General features: G+C 41.0%; 3 protein-coding genes across 4 annotated transcripts in view; 1 reads left to right on the top strand and 2 right to left on the bottom strand.

Moving 5' to 3' along the window:
• Positions 1-10: 10 nt before the first annotated feature.
• On the bottom strand, positions 11-2,269 carry LOC148885162 (ras-related protein Rap-2a-like). The gene has a single exon (XM_089018194.1). The coding sequence runs from the start codon at positions 1,345-1,347 to the stop codon at positions 721-723; it is 627 nt and encodes a 208-aa protein (XP_088874320.1). The 5' UTR covers positions 1,348-2,269; the 3' UTR covers positions 11-720.
• Positions 2,270-2,486: 217 nt separating this feature from the next.
• On the bottom strand, positions 2,487-6,659 carry LOC148885161 (uncharacterized). The gene is made up of 4 exons (XM_089018193.1): positions 6,503-6,659; positions 6,305-6,395; positions 4,963-5,271; positions 2,487-3,991 (listed from the first exon to the last, which is right to left on the bottom strand). Exons 1-4 carry the CDS (start codon positions 6,503-6,505, stop codon positions 3,627-3,629), a joined length of 768 nt encoding a protein of 255 aa, XP_088874319.1. The 5' UTR covers positions 6,506-6,659; the 3' UTR covers positions 2,487-3,626.
• Positions 6,660-7,630: 971 nt separating this feature from the next.
• The window catches only part of mgat5b (alpha-1,6-mannosylglycoprotein 6-beta-N-acetylglucosaminyltransferase B), a 32,319-nt gene continuing 22,125 nt past the window's right edge, over positions 7,631-17,824 (top strand). The window contains exons 1-4 of one of the 2 annotated variants that reach the window (XM_089018414.1): positions 7,631-7,950; positions 8,950-9,062; positions 15,331-15,475; positions 17,584-17,693. In XM_089018414.1, coding sequence (XP_088874540.1) covers positions 7,892-7,950; positions 8,950-9,062; positions 15,331-15,475; positions 17,584-17,693 — 427 coding nt within the window. In that variant the 5' untranslated portion in view covers positions 7,631-7,891. Of the gene's footprint in view, positions 7,951-8,949; positions 9,063-15,330; positions 15,476-17,583; positions 17,712-17,824 lie in introns of both variants that reach the window. The other variant, XM_089018415.1, reaches the window with a different exon arrangement.

The following is a 17,824-nucleotide window of genomic DNA, read 5'->3' as shown; positions in this document are numbered from 1 at the left end:
AATTATTTGCCATACCAGTGCCTTGTTTATCCCAACCGAAAGTCAATTTTTTTATTAGGTTACGTCATGTTTTATATCATCGAGAAATGACGTGAAAGTTGCATTTTGACCCAATTTTCCAAATTGCTGCATGACAAATACAATACATTGTAAAAATGAAAATTGTAAAGAGCAATACATTGGGGAGACTGAACAAATTCTAAAAAAAAGACTATCAACATCGCAGAGATAATACTAGTGGGCCTCAATCGGCAGTACATATGCACCTAAAAGCTAGCAACCACTCATTTGACGACAATGAGGTTAAAATCTTCGCGAAAGAAAATAGATGGTTTGAAAGGGGAGTAAAAGAAGCTTTTTTTCACAAACGGCAAAACTCTTCACTAAATCGCCATGGTGGGGTGAGGTTCAATTTGGATCGTTCTACAACAGACTTCTTAGGCAACATAGGCTTTGTTATGCTGATGAGGTGATACCATAGCAAATGGGGCAATCAGGACAGTCGTAGACCCCATACTCAGGCAGGATAATAGAAGTAATCAGTCAGGACAATAGAAGTAATCAGTGTAGTCTCAGTGAGTAGTCCTCTGCTCCCCCAATCCTGAAAGCAGGGACCAATCATAGCAGAGTCTGGCACCGCCACATCTGGACATTAGGGATATATATAGGGCCGAAACTACCAGTACAATATTTTTTATTATTATTATTATTATCACTTCATTAGGAAAGGAGGCAGCCGCCGGCCTTGTTCATTTTATGCGTCTTGTTCTTTTCCTTGAGAAATGTCTCCCTCTGGTGGCACATCGTTGGACTCATCCAACTTGGCACTTTGGCTTGCTGTAAAAGCTCCCGGAACACCTGAAGCACATTAATGTCATCTTTAGCGGACGCCTCCACCAAAGTATTGTTCCAATCCAACTCCACCGTGGAGACAACGTCCTCACTTGACACTCGTCGCTCGTGGTGACGGTCAATCTTGTTTCCGATCACCACGATCGGCGTGCGCTTGTCCTCCTTGACCTCCAGAATCTCATCCCGCAGACGTTTAACCGCTTTGAGGGATTCCGGGTCGTTGACCGCGTACACTAATGCAAAGGCGTCACTGTTCTGGATGGAGAGCCTTCTCATCGCTGGGAAAGAGTAACTACCGCTGGTGTCCATGATGTTGATGTTAACTTTGACCCCGCCGACCTCGTACTCCTTCCTGTGGAGCTCCTCGACTGTGCGACGGTGCTTAGGTTCAAAAGTGTCCTTCAAGAAACGCTGGATGAGGGCTGTCTTCCCCACTCCCGCCGCTCCCAAAAACACCAGTCGCACATTGGTCCCGTCTTTGTCTTCAAGGGACATCCTGAACACTTGGCGCAAGATATCCTCTAAGCTCCCGGAGTGTAAATTATACTGACTGAAGTGCGTCAAGATGAGGATTTATAAACACTGGAGACTATGTCATGCGTATTAGCATATTTGACAATAAAGCCGACTTTGGCTTTGACTATGAAGCTGGACAATCCACGCTCTGTATTTATGTTCACACACATAACTGCCTCCTGCTGTCTTCCAACCAATCATCACACAGGCGGTCATGTGGTAGTGGACATTCTATAAAAAAAAAAACGACATAGGGCGCTATAAGTCCTACTAGCGCACCCCCTCCACCCCCCACAACGTTATGTTCTGCTCTCTCCCTAATCCGGCCTTTCACTCTGTACCCTAGCCTCTTCACACATAATCAAATGGCACATGCTTGTTGCTTCCAGAATTGTTTTCAAACTCTTGCTGGGAGGGAACATCCAGTCCCGGTCATTGGAAGTGTGGGATGTCGCGCTAACTCAATGTTGCATCTCTTCTAATGACATGTCGGTCGTCCTTACTTTGTAGCATTCACTGGACTGCATCTGTATTTGTGTTCCAAATGTGCATCTTTTCCTACGTTACGTCACAAAAGGTTGAGTGAAGGGCTAGCTGGCTATCTGTTAGCTATCTATTAGCTAGGTAGCTTTCTATCCGAGTTACTTAGCTATCGATTATCTATCTATTAGCTAGCTAGCTTTCTATCTGAGTTACTTCTATTGTGATCCATTTTCTATATATTTGCTTTGCTATTAGCTATCTGGCTAGCTAGCTATGTAGCTGGCTATTTATTAGCTATATGGCAATCTAGCTAGTTAGCTAACTCTCTAGCTGGCTATCTATTAGCTATCTGTTATCCAGCTAGCTTTCTATCTATTTGAGTGACTTCCGGGTTGAGTGAACGCTGGCGCGTGTGGCTGTTGCTGCTCACCCGCAGAAAAAAACTCTCAAGGTCACTTTACAGTCACAGGATCGGTTTTCCTGCGGGTGAGAAGTGGCAGCCACATGCGCCTCAACCCGGAAGTAACTCAAATAGATAGAAAGCTAGCTAATAGATAGCCAGCTAGATTGTTAGCTAACTATCTAGCTAATAAATAGCCAGCCACATAGCTAGCTAGCTAGACAGATAGCTAATGAATAGCAAATAGATAGCCAGCTAGGTAGCTAGCTAATAGATAGCAAATATATTGCCAGCTAGATAGCTAGCTAACGGATAGAAAATGGATAGCAAATAGCTAGCTACGTAGCTAGACAGATTAAGGCATGAATTTGATGCACATGGATTTTTTTTCATCGGATTTATCCAGTAGGTCCTTTAAACACGTTAGCTTAGCAGTTGAACCACCGAATAATTAAAACGGCTCCAAAGTCAGAGAGTCTCATATGTTGGTCGCCCGGTCAGGGGGGGAAAGGGACAGTTTATCCTCCGACAAAGGTTCGGCATTATACTCTTGGCAGGTTAACCTTTCTCTGGCCACGGGAGAACATGCTTCATTGGTGGCTTTGTCTATCGCTGATGTAAGCGTTGGTCACATCTTAGGGCAATGCAGGAGGTTGACCCACCTATTTTCTATCTGGTTGGCTAGCCGACTAACTAGCTATCTAGTAGCTATCTGTTATCTAGTTAGCTAGGTTTTTATTATTTGAGTTACTTCCGGGTTGAGTGAATGTTGGCGCGTGTGACTGCCGCTGCTCACCCACAGAAAAACTCATCCTGTGACTGTAAAGTGACCTGTAAAGAGGTTTTTTTTTTGCGATTAGTCGTCTTATTGTGTTTCAAGTTGTGAAAAATGGGGCAGGCAACTTTATGGCCGGGCAGGCAACTTTTCAGAGTTTGTCTGCCCTGGTGTCCGCTAACTTTTTGTCATCAGTTTCAGACACTGATACTTGGCAATAAAGATGATTCTGATTAAATCCATTTACACAAAAAAATACAGGTAACATCCGACTTACGACCACCTGTACTTACGACCACCTGTACTTACGACCATGACCTCCAGACCCTATTTTAAAATTTTAATTCGACGCCTGGTACCGCAATACGCTAGCAACAATTTTGGCCAGCTAGCATCTCACTCTCGCACAGCAATCGACCGAGTGATAGCACCAGAGGGGGGGAGTTTGCATGTCATTTAGCCTCCGAGTCTCTATTCAACATTTTCAATGGATTTCGACGTAGAACCATTTCGACTTACGACCGTTTGGTCGGAACGGAACTCGGATGTTACCTGTATACATCTTTCCCTAAAAGACTGTTAAATTCAAACATGCTTTTATCACGACAAGATAAACGTCACCAATATGACATGCAACATCATCATTAAGAGCGACATTTGTTTAAATTTGCTCCCGGATGAATTCCGCGAATGTTTGTCCATGACCACCTTTTGAAATGAGACGTATTTCTCCAGCTGGGTAATCCATAATGAGCAGTTGTAAATTGCTTTTGCTGTTCTGTCATTCGCTCCGATCATGCTCATAATATTGTAGCGTCCGTATTGGTCAACGTCTTCCTTTGAGCTAAGTGACGTTAAGCGCTCATCTCCTTTGAACCAGTGGATTTCACCTCGGCCGTACACTCCGTTGAACCAGCAGCTTGCTACAGACTCATTAATGAAGTAGTTTTGACTTCCGAGGCAGTCTGCAGAGAGAGAAATAATCACGAGAAGAACCACAACAGTAGGCGCTAACACCAGCTAATTTTCTAAAAATGGCCGCCCTCCTAGAAGACGGGTCAACTCATATTTCACAAATCTGCACGGAATGTATTTTTTTCAAGACAATTTTTGGTTGATTTTCTCTTGAACAACTCAATTTGTGTACTTAGCTAGGTAGCTAGCTATTAGCTGTCTAGCTGACTGTAAGATGGATCTATATTCGCTATTTATTTGCTATCCATTAGCTAGGTAGCTAGCTATGAGCTGTCTAGCTGACTGTAAGCTGGATCGATATTCGCTATTTATGTGCTATCCATTAGCTAGGTAGATAGCCGACTAAGCTGTATCTATATTTGCTATTTATTTGCTATCCATTCGCTAGGTAGCAGGCTATTAGCTGTGTAGCTGACTGTAAGCTGTATCTTCGCTATTTATTTGCTATCCATTTGGTAGGTAGCTAGCTATTAGCTGTCTAGTTGACTTTAAGCTGTATCCATATTCGCTATTTATTTTCTATCCATTAGCTAGCTAACTATTAGCTGTCTAGGTGACTGTAAGCTGTATCTATATTCACTGTTTATTTGCTGTCCATTAGCTAGCTAGCTATTAGCTGTCTAGGTGATTGTAAGGCTTACAGTGTAAGCTGTCTCGCTGGCGAGCTCTTGGCTATCTGGAGATCTATATTCGCTATTTATTTGCTATCCGTTAGCTAGCTAGCTATTAGCTATACAGCTGACTGTAAGCTGTCTGGCTGGCTAACTGTTTGCTATCTGGCTATCTATTAGCTATTTATTCATTATCCAATAGCTGGCTAGCTAGCTTTCTATCTATTTGAGTAACTTCCGGGGTGGCGCGTGTGGCTGCCACTGCTCACCCACAGAAAAACGTATCCATCCTGTGACTGTAAAGTGACCTTGAGAGTTTTGAAAGGCGCTTGGAAATGAGGAAAACTTACTTTGTACGGTGATAAAAGTGGTGCTGTGATTTAGCCCGACCTGCGAGCGAAATTTGCAGAGGTACTTTCCTTGATGGATGGGCATGATGTCGAAGAGTCTCAGAGTGAGTTTATGGAGGGATCCGAGCGTTTCCTTCTCACACCCGACGGCAGGGTCCACGTTGACCATGGTGTCGCATAATGTTTTGTTTTGACCGGTCCAGGAAAATGATTTGACATCCAAAAACTTATAAGAGCTGGCATCACATGTCAGTGTTACGTTGTCCCCACAGCGAGCCACCATGTGGGGGGTGGTCTTCAGATAAATATCTGCCCCCAGAGAAGATGATGGAGGACATTAAAATGATGAAAAACAGTCAATGTGGTACAGTAACTTAACCCACAAATGTATCTGCATGCTATTTGAGTCGTCATTTGTAAAGTTCTTTTATCTATCTCGATATTTAGCTTTCTAGCTATCGAGCTAGCCATCTACTGTATCTATATAGCGAGTGAGCCATCTATCTATCCATCTAGCTACTAGCCATGTAGCTAGCTAGCCATCTATCTATCCATCTAGCTAGCTAGCCATCTATCTAGCTGGCTAGACATCTATATATCCATCTAGCTAGTGAGCCATCTAGCTAGCTAGCCATCTATCTATCCATCTCGCTAGCTAGCCATCTATCTAACTAGCTATCCATCTATCTAGCTAGCCATGTAGCTAGCTAGCCATCAATCTATTTAGCTAGCCATCAATCTAGCTAGCTAGCCATCTATCTATCGACAAAAAATGGTCATGAAGTGACAAAATATTTGTCGCCACCTGCAGGTCAATGGTTTTATTGCAGTTTTGTTAACGAAACAAAACTTTCAATTGTAGTGTATTAAAAATTTTCGAAAAACTTTTTTACTAGCATTGCACCTGCAGATACAAACGAGTTCTGTGTTTTTAACACCATCCTGCATTTTACCATTTAACAATGCAAATTTAAATTACACCTCACTTCCTCCGTTGTGCTAGTTAGCATCAATTAAAGGAGGGGGAAAACCCATCAAGCATTGGACCGAGTCATATGCACGGTCATCCAATCTTATGCACACTCTTTGTTGTATCTATCTAGCTATTAGCTATCTATTAGCGAGTTAGCTTTCTGTTTATTTGAGTTACTTCTGGGTTGAGTGAACACTGACGCGTGTTGCTTCCGCTGCTCACCCACAGAAAAACTGATCCTGTGACTGTAAAGTGACCTTGAGAATTTAGAAAGGCGCTTATAAATGAAATGTATTATTATTATTATTATTATTTCTTTTATTATCTACAAATGGGCTTGAAACAAACGATTAAGAAAACTGCACTCACCTGTGGTGGCAATTGCCAGAGTGAAGCACATGATAGAAAGCGCTTTGAAAACGCACATCCCAACTCCACAGGAGCAAATGCTTCTTTTTATCTGTATGATTGTAGCGTTTGTCAAATAAAAAGTACGAGTAAGGCGGGGAGAAAATACCGTACAGGCTTGCAATTTTTCTGACATATTTCTTGGTGGTCTTGACTTACCATGATGGGTCTTCTGCAGACAATGTAAAGGTTACTTTTCTTGATCCAGGTTTCTTCAAGCTTTCTATTTCGGTTTCTTTTCTGTTTCTGTTTCTTCAAGCTTTCTGAGAGAATCACCCGTGGCTTCTCGTGAATTCAGGAGTGGCGTGATCTACGTGTTCAAACATGTTCCAGAATGACACTTTTAGACTTGTGAACGTCTCTTTTATTCCCCCTTCTGTTCAAATGTGTCAAAGACACTCTTTAGAGCACTGCTGTTTATAATAATAATAGCTAACAGTGAGCTAATAATCACTCAACCCGGAAGTAAGTCAAATTGGTAAAAGGTAGCTAAAATAGATAATCACTCAACCCGGAAGTCACTCAAATAGATAGAAAGCTGGCTAGCTAAGAGTGAGCTAATAATCACTCAACCCGGAAGTAACTCAAATAGATAGAAAGCTATCTACAATAGAGAGCTAGCTAGCTAGCTTGATAACTAGCTAGCGATAGCTAATTTATATACAATAAACACATGGACAACATTTTTGAAATGAAAGAATAAAACATTTGGTAATAATAATAATAATAATAATAATAATAATAATAATAATAATAATACATTTTCATTCAAGCGCCTTCCAAAGCTCTCAAGGACACTTCTTCTTCTTCTTCTTCTTCTTCTTCTTCTTCTTCTTATTATTATTATTATTATTATTATTATTATTATTATTATTATTATTATTATAATTATTATTGTTATTATTATACGTTTAATTTATAAGTGTCTTTCTCTCAAACTCTCAATGGGTAGATCATTTTGACTCGCCAATTTTAAAAGTAGCTCCCAAGCTGGAAAAAAAAATCTGAGCACCCCTTCCCTAAGGGAACATAAAAAAAAAACAAAAAATACACTTTACGTTCCACTCCGTCACAACCGAATTAGTTGTCTAAAATTAATCCCGCCTATAATCAACAACCTAATTCTCAGCATTTGTATTCCAACGTGAGTCGCTAGAGGGCGCTGCCGGCCGTCTTCATCCACCTTTTTTTCTTCTCGCGTTCAGTCGTGTTTTGATTCCGAACACACAGTCGAGTCCGGGCAGCCACAGTAACACGGGATGGCGGGGAGTGGGGGGTGGGGGGGGGGTGAGGACATTCGCAATCCACCCAGCGTGTGGCAAGAGGCTGATAGCATCACGAAGGAGCCACTGAGCCCCCCCCCCCCCTCCTGCACTCATCTGAGGATGAAGAAGTTATTGTGGACGAGTGACACAGGAAAAGGTGGATGGAAGTGGAAGTTGTGTTTTCGGTACCACTCGGCCGCTTGAAAGTTACGCGTTGGAGTGGTGCTTTGCTCCTCGGCACGAACACGAAGCGCTCTGTGAATGGACACGCGTGTGCGAGACGATGAGCGGCGATATTTCCACGATGACGAGGAGATATCTTCTCACTTACAAACCGTTCAGGTAAACAAACGCTTCATGAGCTCATGGCGTCTGTGTGTGTATGTGTGGCGTGTTTTTTGGGGGGGGCGAATGCGTCGTTTAATGGTTGAAATATTCGCATGAAATGTAAAAACAAATCATTACGCACAGTCTTGACATATATATTTATATTTTGGTGATGGCAGGCTTTAAAAAATAAAGTTAACAAACACATATAATGTGAAGTAATGATGATAAGTCCCGTTCTAATCATTGTAGCTTCAGCTCTGTACTCACTGCTTGATCTCACAGTTTTTCCTGAGAGGCACCACTTACATTAATTAAAGGAATTGGATTCAATTCGATTCGATTAGTCTTTATTCGTGTCCTCGATACTTATTTGTCATGTCTTTTTTTAATGATGATACTAGTGCAGCGTGTTCGACCAGATTCAGTGTGTTCTACATGCTTGGCCAATAAAGATGAGTCTGATTCTGAACCAAATACGTACGTACTAAAACCGCATTTATAAAGGACTTTTTATTTTTTAATGACATTTTACCCACTGACATTTCAAAACAAACGCTATCTGTACCTTCTTTAAATGACTAGCTCACTTATTTTTACCACCTCCGTAGATGGCGACAAGACGAGAAAAGACTCGAAAAGAAAGATATTAAAGGCCGTCGTAGTTGACCTTTTAATTGAGTGGCTGGCGGAGTGACATTTGGGGGCGTTGAAAGGCGGCGTGAACCGGGGAGTCCTGATGAGATGCAGAACAACAAGATATTCCCCATTCACATCCTAGCTAGTTTTCTATCTATTTCTATATATTGCGTCCTATTTCTATCTATTTGAGTTACTTCCGGGTTGAGTGAACGCTGGTGCATGTGGCTGCCGCTGCTCACCCACAGAAAATGTGATCCTGTGACTGTAAAGTGACCTTGAGAGTTTTGAAAGGGACTTACAAATGAAACATATTATGATACATTTCTTCTACTTTGATGTTGATTCGTTTGCCTTTTGTTCTCCCGATTTTAGGATTTTTGTGGTCGGGATCGGCTTCTTCAGTTTGTGCTTTCTAATGACCTCTCTCGGGGGTCAGTTGTCAGCCAAGCGACCCTCGGATTCTCCCTTCACCACGCGGGCTGAAGGTAGGCTTGCTCTTGTGCTGTCCGTCAGGGCTTTTGACAGGATCTGGAGCGGCTGCAGTCCATACCGGTCGGACATGGACAAGCAACATGCTGCTGAGGCTTCCTTGATTGCCGCAAAATTTTACCTTGGCATACAAACTATTTTTTGGGATACACACGTCGCTGCCACAATGAGTGATGTGTCGTTCGCAAAAGAGCCCGTTCTCCTAACAAGAAAATGGCAGCCGGCTTGTTTTGGTCCTCTATTCCCCGCCCCCACTCGTTGGTTAAAGACACGTGATTGGTCAAGAACGCAGCAGTGAGGGGAGGTGGTTTAAACATTAAAGAGACAGGCAGACGACAGAGAGAGAGAGTGACAAAATGGATGGAAAGCAGTGAAATTTGAACTCGTTTCAACTTTGATAGTTCAAAGGCAGAGTGTAGACTGCAAGGTTAAAATTCCCGTCAATCAGACTCCAGAAATAACCCACACAAGCCATCTGTACACTTGATGCAAAAAGCTATCAACCCAGCTAAACAGAACACAATTGATGAGGAACTAGGTAAAATTATGGCAGAGAAAGCACCTACAAGGGATCATTCCTCAAGATGGTGAAAGAAGGCTACGTGCTGATGAAACCGCCCACTCCATTTCATCAAGCCATTAACGACCATCACAAAGGTAAATAAAACCACTTTATTATACAGCACAGTTTATTTCTTTAATTATAATACCATAGCAGATTTGTTATACATAACATAAGGAATATTTTGTGTAGTTTTAAGGCTTAGAAAGTAGAAAATTATGTGGTGTGTGTGTGTATTATGGGGACCTGGGAATGGATTATTCTGATTTTAATGGTTTCCTATAGGAAATTAATTTTTGGGATGCACACTTTTCGCCTTACACACTCTGTCTGGGAATCCATTAAGTTCGTAAGCCAAGGTATCACTGTAGGTCCATTTGGCTGAAAGCACCTGGCTATAAGATTTGTCTTTTACCCCCAAATCGGGATCATTCATGTCAACCCAATCAGTATAAGCTTTTTGCAATCATCTGTGCGGCCACATCTTGCTTTTAAGTTGGTAGCTCACATTGAATTTTTTTTGAATGGCTCCAGAAATAATTGGCCCAACGCCGCTGATGTGCATTTGGTGATCTTAGACAATAAAAAAAAAAACAATTGAAAGGTTCTTGCTCATTAATGAAGCCCTATATTCAGCATTGTAGAAGAGTGGGTTGCAGACAACAGGAGAGCTGTCTGATTAATTTTGCACCCCCACGCGATCGTCAGGGGAAGGCTTGTTTGGCCTTTAGCTCATTAAAATCAGCCTTAATGCAAGCTGCGGAACATCAGTCTCTGGAAATACTTGATGTGTTGGTGCGTACAGCCATATACATTCAGCCTGAAAGGACAACCGACGTCTCCGGACAAGTTGTGTCCATAATTTGTAAAATGGCTTCAAATGACTTCTACTGAGGGTATTTTACAAAGATTCCACCACATATCGCTATATTTTACGTTTTAAGACTCGCACTGAATATTCCGGAAGTCTTGTTTTTGAGTTGGTGATGAGTCCTCACGTGACGTCACTGAAGGAACGCCCCTGACCGAAAAAAGGACACATTGTAGCAGTCCTTCCATCACGTCAATGCATTTTGCTGGACTTTGGTCTGAAAACCTCGTGTAGGACCAAAAAGAAGCAGAAGAGGGCAACAAAGCTCCGTGTAAGGAATTAATCAGCCTGTGGAAACGGGCCGATTAATTCCTTACACGGAGCTCTGTTGCCATTTTCTGCCTCTTTTTGGTGCTACATTGCCCCCCCCACCCATTGCCTCAAAATGGCCCGGAATAAATTCTTTAATCGATTGCAAACATGTATGCTTTCCTCCTCAGAACTATTTGAATCATATTCATAACTGGACGTGTAACAAGAAAGCATATTCTCCGAATCTGAAGCCATTGTTTTGATTCTCCAGCAAGGCAAAGACGTCTTGCGGTGACATCACGAACAAGGGGGCGGGACCTTCTGAAAATGCCCAATTCGCAGCTCAATTTTTTTGCAGATTTTGGACACTTTAAGTCATTTTTATTGGTGTTTTGCATTTGACTAAAAATATCATACTGTGTGTTTTGGGTATTTTAGATGCTATAAAACGTTTTTCTGATGTCAGTTAGGAAACAAAAAAGTGATGTCGGTTGTCCTTTAAGCTACACACCGTTCAATCAAAAAGACAAGTACTTATGTCCAAAAGACAATCAAATCTCAGTCAATTGAATATGTCTTCATTTCTCTGCTGTCCTTTTGACTAATTGCTTTTTTTTCTTTTTAATTTCGCTGGATTAAGCTCTTCTTGTTCTCAGCATTTATTTATTTATTTATTTATTTATTGTCGGACTTTATTAGTCAATTTCAAACAATTTCCAACTACATGTGAAATCCATTGGTTGACGTCTTACAAAGCAAATAAGATCTCAAAGCGCAGTATGACAGTGAGGAAAAATGGTTTACACACCCCTGTTGAAATGTGACATTTTTTAAATCAGAAATCCAAAATAAAAACATGATAAATCATTTCAAAACTTTTTCCACCATTGTGACCTATAAAGTGTATAGCTCAATGGATTTTTTTTTTTTTTTAACAGGCACACATCATGGTTTACGGAGCCGCTGGAGCAAATCCCAGCTGGCTTATAGACGAAATAAGATTTCTCAGCACAGTATTACAGTGAACAAAAAAAAAAGATCTCTTCACTTCACTTGTAAAAATGCTGGGTTTGTGGGCAGAGAAAAAAAAACAAGACCATGATGGATTATTTCAAGGCTTTTTTTCCATCATTGTGACCTATAAACTGGAATAGGCTCCTCAATCGTTTTATTTTTGTACTTTTCAAAAGGCTACAACAAGGCATAATGTACTATATATATATATATATATATATATATATATATATATATAAAAAAACATTTCATAAAACATATCTGTATATGATATGTACATGTGCAACTGGAAAGAATACTACATATGTTACTACAAAAATGTTTGTACTTACCATTGTTTGTAACTCGAATATTCGTAAGTAGGGGAGCATCTGTATACAAGCCTTAAAAATACTTATATAAACCTTAAACATGCTTATATAAGCCTTAAACATACATGGCATCCAAAATATAGCACTGAAGCAACTTACAAACAAATTCACCTTACGAACGACCGTTCGGAATGTATCTTGTTCGTAAGTTGGGAGCGTCTGTCATTTTATCGAATAGGCGACCGATTTCACTGTGAATTTTTATTCACCATGCTTGCGTCAATCAAATCTTAGTTGGTTGGAGTGAAAGTAGGTCACAAAGTTCTCGTCGAGTCCTCCTTGAAGTCACATTTGCGGTTCTTGAACGTGTTTTCCGCTACGCTGGCAAAACTTTTTTTTCTTGCTATGCAAATAGGAAATATGTTTATGCAAATGATCATCATATTGTCCTGGTTTGGTACAATGGGACAACCGAGAGGAAGAAAAAAAAGAGGAGAATGAAACCCATCATAACTCATCTCCTCATTGTTTGCCGCGACACTCGGTGGTGGAATGAGTGCTGCTTTAATAGCCTCGCGTTTTATCGTTTGTGCTTTGTGTCTCGACTTTAAGAGAAAAAAAAAGACAGAGATAATGAATGTTCCAACAAATCCCAAACTGACAATACGATTTTAAATCTTTTGTGGGTTCGAATAAAATACAACAAAAGAACTTCAATCGGCAGACAAGATTAGATTTTGATTGAACTTAATATTTTTTTTTTTTTTTCATATATATGTGTTTTTGTCAGAGATGTTCGATTGGACACTGTGGACAAAGACTCGAACCCAGAAAGATTGTCTTTACTGCCGGCAGGAGACGCAGCCATTCATGACAGACGCCTGAATTCTGCAGCCCTCTCCCAAGCTATTTATTGGGAGTATATACAAATTTAAGTGATACATTCGTAAAACATTAGAATACCACGCCCCTGGGCGTTCTAAGCGCAAACAGCTATAAGCAATAAAACATTGTCTTTTCCATGAACTGATAAATTTGTAACCTGGCTAATGAGCTCTTCCTGTGAAGGAGTTTCAAGTCGTAAATTGCTTCGGTGATAAAGGAGTTTCCCAAGTCCTAAATTCTGTCCCAGGCCAGATCTCCTAGATGACGATGATTTATATATATATATATATATATATATATATATATATATACAGTAAAGTCTCGTTATATCGATATTCTCGGGAGTCGGAAAAGATATCGATATAACCGGACTATCGATATAACCGATCCTGCGGCATGTAAATTTTCTCCTTGTGTTCATAGAAATAGTATCGTAATAAGCAGTACTATCGATATAACCGATATCGATATAACAAGACTTTACTGTATATACTTTTGTTTTGCAAAGACAGAATATTCAGCATTATATTTGGCAAATGGTCAGTATGTTGCGGCTGGTCGGTGTTTACGGTTTCTCTCCAGATTTTTCATCCAGCTACAAACTGACCTTGGCAAGCTGGCTGAATGACCTCAAAGCGGACTGTGGGCGCAAACGGCGACCTCGTGTAGGAAGTTGGTCAATATTGAACGATGCTGCGGCACTGCTGGAATGGACTTGCTTACCTGCTGCTATTTAAGAGCTTGATTATTAGCTAGCGAATGAGGAATGTCACAAAAAGTGTTGTTTTGTTGCTAAAGTCACACCGTCTAGGCCGTGAATATTAAACAGTGGCCTAATGAATACTTGATTGCAAACTTGCGCTATCATTCTAAAAAAAGGCACTGTCGACGAAGGCCGTTTGCTCTCTGTAATGGTGATTTATGATAAGTATTAACGTGAAGAATTGTGAGTTCTCCTTTCCGCACTTCAGCCCTGGAGCCTTTTTTTTTTTTTTAGATTTAATGCAGCACTGCAGCTTCGAGACCAACTTAGAGCAAATATCTAGAATCCTTCTGCGGAAGTATCTTATTTAAAAGTCGGAATCGCTATTCTCAGGAAACTGAAAGTGTGCCGCAATCAGCACAATGTTGGGGAATATTCGATTTTACCATGCGGCACATCCATTTCCGATTTCATCCCCTTTTTTCCCCCGTATGGATTTGTGATTTCTACTCAAGCGAAATATTAAACGGTGACAGGAATTCATCTTTCAATGGGTGGTTAGCAGGGGGGTGGTGTACCCTGTACTTACAATCAAGCGACTCTAGAAAACAAAGGCTGCGTTTTAGCTGCTGTGATGATAAAAATTAAAGGACAACCGACACCATTTTTTTGTTTCCTAACTGACATCAGAAAAACGTTTTATAGCATCTAAAATACCCAAAACACGCAGGCTGATATTTTTTGTCAAATGAAAAACACCAATAAAAAATGGCTTGAAGTGTCCCAAAACTGCCACAAAATGAGCTCGGAACTGGGTAGTTTCAGAAAGTCCCGCCCCCTTGTTTATGACATCACTATTGGTCACACACTGCCTTGCTCCAGAATTAAACCAATGGCTTCAGAGAGTTCAGATTCGGAAAAAGATTCTTTATTGTTACTCATCCAGTTATGAATACGATTCAAATAGTTCTGAAGAGGAAAGCATACATGTTTGCAATCGATTAAAGGAGTCCTTCCATATCAAATTTAAAACAGATTCTTTTTTACAGACAGTGTTTGTTCCGTATCAATTCGAGCCGTCTGGAATCCAATGTAGCGCCCAGAAAATGCACAAGATGGCGCACAAGCTCCGTTGGAAATGGTCTGATTTGTCCGCTAGGAATTTGTGTCAACTTACACCTTCTTTATGCGTGTTACCGCAATTGGCTGCGACACACAACGACTCACCATCACGTTATTCATGTAGTTTTCCTTCTAATTTTGCAATCAACACTGTGTTTTCAGATAAAAAAAAGTACCCAAAATGCATTGTGTGTCCAAAGTCCAGCAAAATGCATTGACGTGATGGAAGGACTTCTACAAACCTTTTTTCGGTCAGGGGCGTTCCCGCCGTGATGTCACATAGGGCATCGTCATCAACTCGAAAACAAGACTTCCTGAATATTCAGCGCAGGCCTTAAAACGTAAAACATAGCTATATGCGGTGGAATCTTTGTAAAATGCGCTCAGTAGGAGTGATTTGAAGTGATTTTACAAATTATGGACGCGACTTGTCCGGAGGTGTCGGTTGAACTTTAAATGTAAATCAATTTTATTTTGTTGAGTTTTGTCTTTTGATCTGTTTTTTATATTCATCCCTTCTCGCCTCCTCCTTCTTACTTTTCAGTCTTTGCTGATCAAGAATCTCGCGGCGTGCTCCGAAAAATCAGCGACATGCTGGAAGTTATTATGAAGCGGATGGACACTCTGTCTCGACTGGGTAACACAAGTGAAACCCACAAACTGGATGAGCTCGCCGCCATCTTGGACAGGTACAATCAGCGCGTCGACTTGTCTGTTTCATTCTCCGCTTTTACAAATGATGTACCTATCAAATATGTTACTCATTCACTGCCTGTCATGATCTGGTTGGTGACCAACGGGTAGCGCTGTTAGCCCTGCCTGCTGCCTCGCAGGTGCTGGTCGTTCCCAATCAGTGACACTCAAAAGGACTCCCGGCATGACCATTCGCTGTCGAGTCATTGTTGTATGCTTTGTATCCAATTGTATGCATTGTATGCTGTGCATGTTTTTGTTTCACCTTGGCGGACTTCTTTGACACTTGAAGTGATTTGACAAATTAGGGACGTAATTTTTCCGAAGGTGTCGGTTGTCCTTTAATGAATGGCCGATGTCGGCACGCGTTTGATCAAGTTTTCATTTCGAATATTCAATGGAGAATTCAAGTCGTTTCCAAGATAAGTGAAATTTCACTTGGGGATCATTTGCGGTTTCGACGGCAAGACGGCAACAAGAGCACTGGTCTCTAACAAAGCGCCGAGACGCCAGCGCCGGATTTGAGTGTGGTTGCCACAGCAACAGACCTCTCATACTTGAATCGACTCGGTGGTTCGAGTACTAAAGGAAGCTCCCTCTTGTTTATGTACTGGCCATCATGCTTCCGTAGCGGTCATACTTTTCGTCTGTCCTTGCATGTAATTGCATACTAATTTACAAGATATCATATCTGTTTTTCCATCTCGCTCATTTCTCCACCAAAATATAGTTTGGATCCCAGTCACTAGATGAAAAAAAAAAAACAATAATAATAATAATTGGCGCTTGTTAGACTCAATGGCAAATGTGACGGTGGCAAAGGCCACCAATTTGGCGCTCCTAATTTTCGGAATAATTATCCTGCCATCCTCTATTTCATCTGACGGATGCGGTTAATCAACGACGAGCCCCGGAGACGCCGTAGTTGTGTTGCTATGATCGTTTTTCACCATGCCTGTTCGCGCGCCGGTACATTATTATCCCGGTTCTACGGTTGGGTATCTGCATGAATACCATTTCATTTTTCGCTAATCTGTCGATGGAGAGGATAAAGGACAATGTTTTCCCTATCATGTCTTCCCGGACTAGCGAGGGGAAATAAAAGTCTACGACGGCTTTGAATGAAGTTATGCAAATGAGCTCGGCGCCCACAGAACCCACCAGAACCAGCCATTCCATTACTTTGAAGAGATTTTTCAGAGAGAGGCGAAAATAGAGAGAGGGAGCTCATTAAAAAGAACTCTTTAACGGAAGAGCAACCCTGTTCAGAGAATTTAGTAGCGTGTGGAGGGAAAAAAGGCCATGATACCTATCGAAGCGTTTCCATATTTGTTAAATCCGATCTCTCAAATTGAAAGCGCCTGTAGGTACCGTATTCGAGTATAACGCACAAAATGTTCTACCTAAAAAAGAACTCACAGTTTGGGTGCGCGTTATAAATGAGGCCTATGCAAAAATTCTCATATACCGGTATACGTAATGCTTTATCCCTTCCAGGAGGGGGCAGCATTTCCATGGCTATTCTCGTCATTCAGTTTCGATTCTCGGAAAGACCCGGATCACCCGCATTCCTTTTTTTATTGTTGATTACCATTTCTTTAGCTACGCTTCATTTCCTTTCTTCACCTCGCCCACACTGAAACGTGAATTGAGCATTGCTATTTTGCACAATTACCAATATCCGTGAATTTCTATTCAGTGTTCTTCATATTTTAATTGATATTCTGTTACCCGAAGAAATTGAAGAAGTTTACATTGTCAATAAATGATTTTTATCATGGACGCAAGTATAATAATAATAATAATAATAATAATAATAATAATAATAATAATAATAATAAGGTATATTGTGTGTAGTTTTAAGGCTTATTTAATTGAAAATTATGTTTTATGCGGGTCTGGGAACGGATTATTCTCGTTTTAATGGTTTCCTATGGGAAATTAGTGTTTGGAATACACACTTTTCTCCTTACACACACTTTCTGGGAACCAATTAAGTTCGTAAGCCAAGATATCACTGTATTAATAATTCAATAATAATAATAATAATACATGTCATTTATAAGCGCCTTTCCAAACTGTACGTGTCTTTCGTTTTGGTCAGAATTCAGCCGATAGGTCTGGTGGAGCGGATCCAGACAATAGCCCAGAACATGTCGGACATGGCAGGGAGGGTGGAGCAGATTCTACAGCGCAGCGTCGCAAGCAAAAAAGGTGACATTGAAAGCAGAGGTGACACACACAAACTACACACGTGCGTATGTAAACACGGCTGCTCACACTAATCCATACCTCGGGTATGCCGTGCATGTCACTCCTAGGCCTTCAGTAGTGCTATGCCTGAA

This window comes from Hippocampus bargibanti, linkage group LG17 (genome assembly GCF_051943395.1).
Source record: "Hippocampus bargibanti isolate YZ-2025 linkage group LG17, ASM5194339v1, whole genome shotgun sequence".
NCBI lineage: Eukaryota > Metazoa > Chordata > Actinopteri > Syngnathiformes > Syngnathidae > Hippocampus > Hippocampus bargibanti.
The sequence above is the reverse complement of the archived record's forward strand: the minus strand, read 5'-3'. Positions and strand labels throughout refer to the sequence as shown.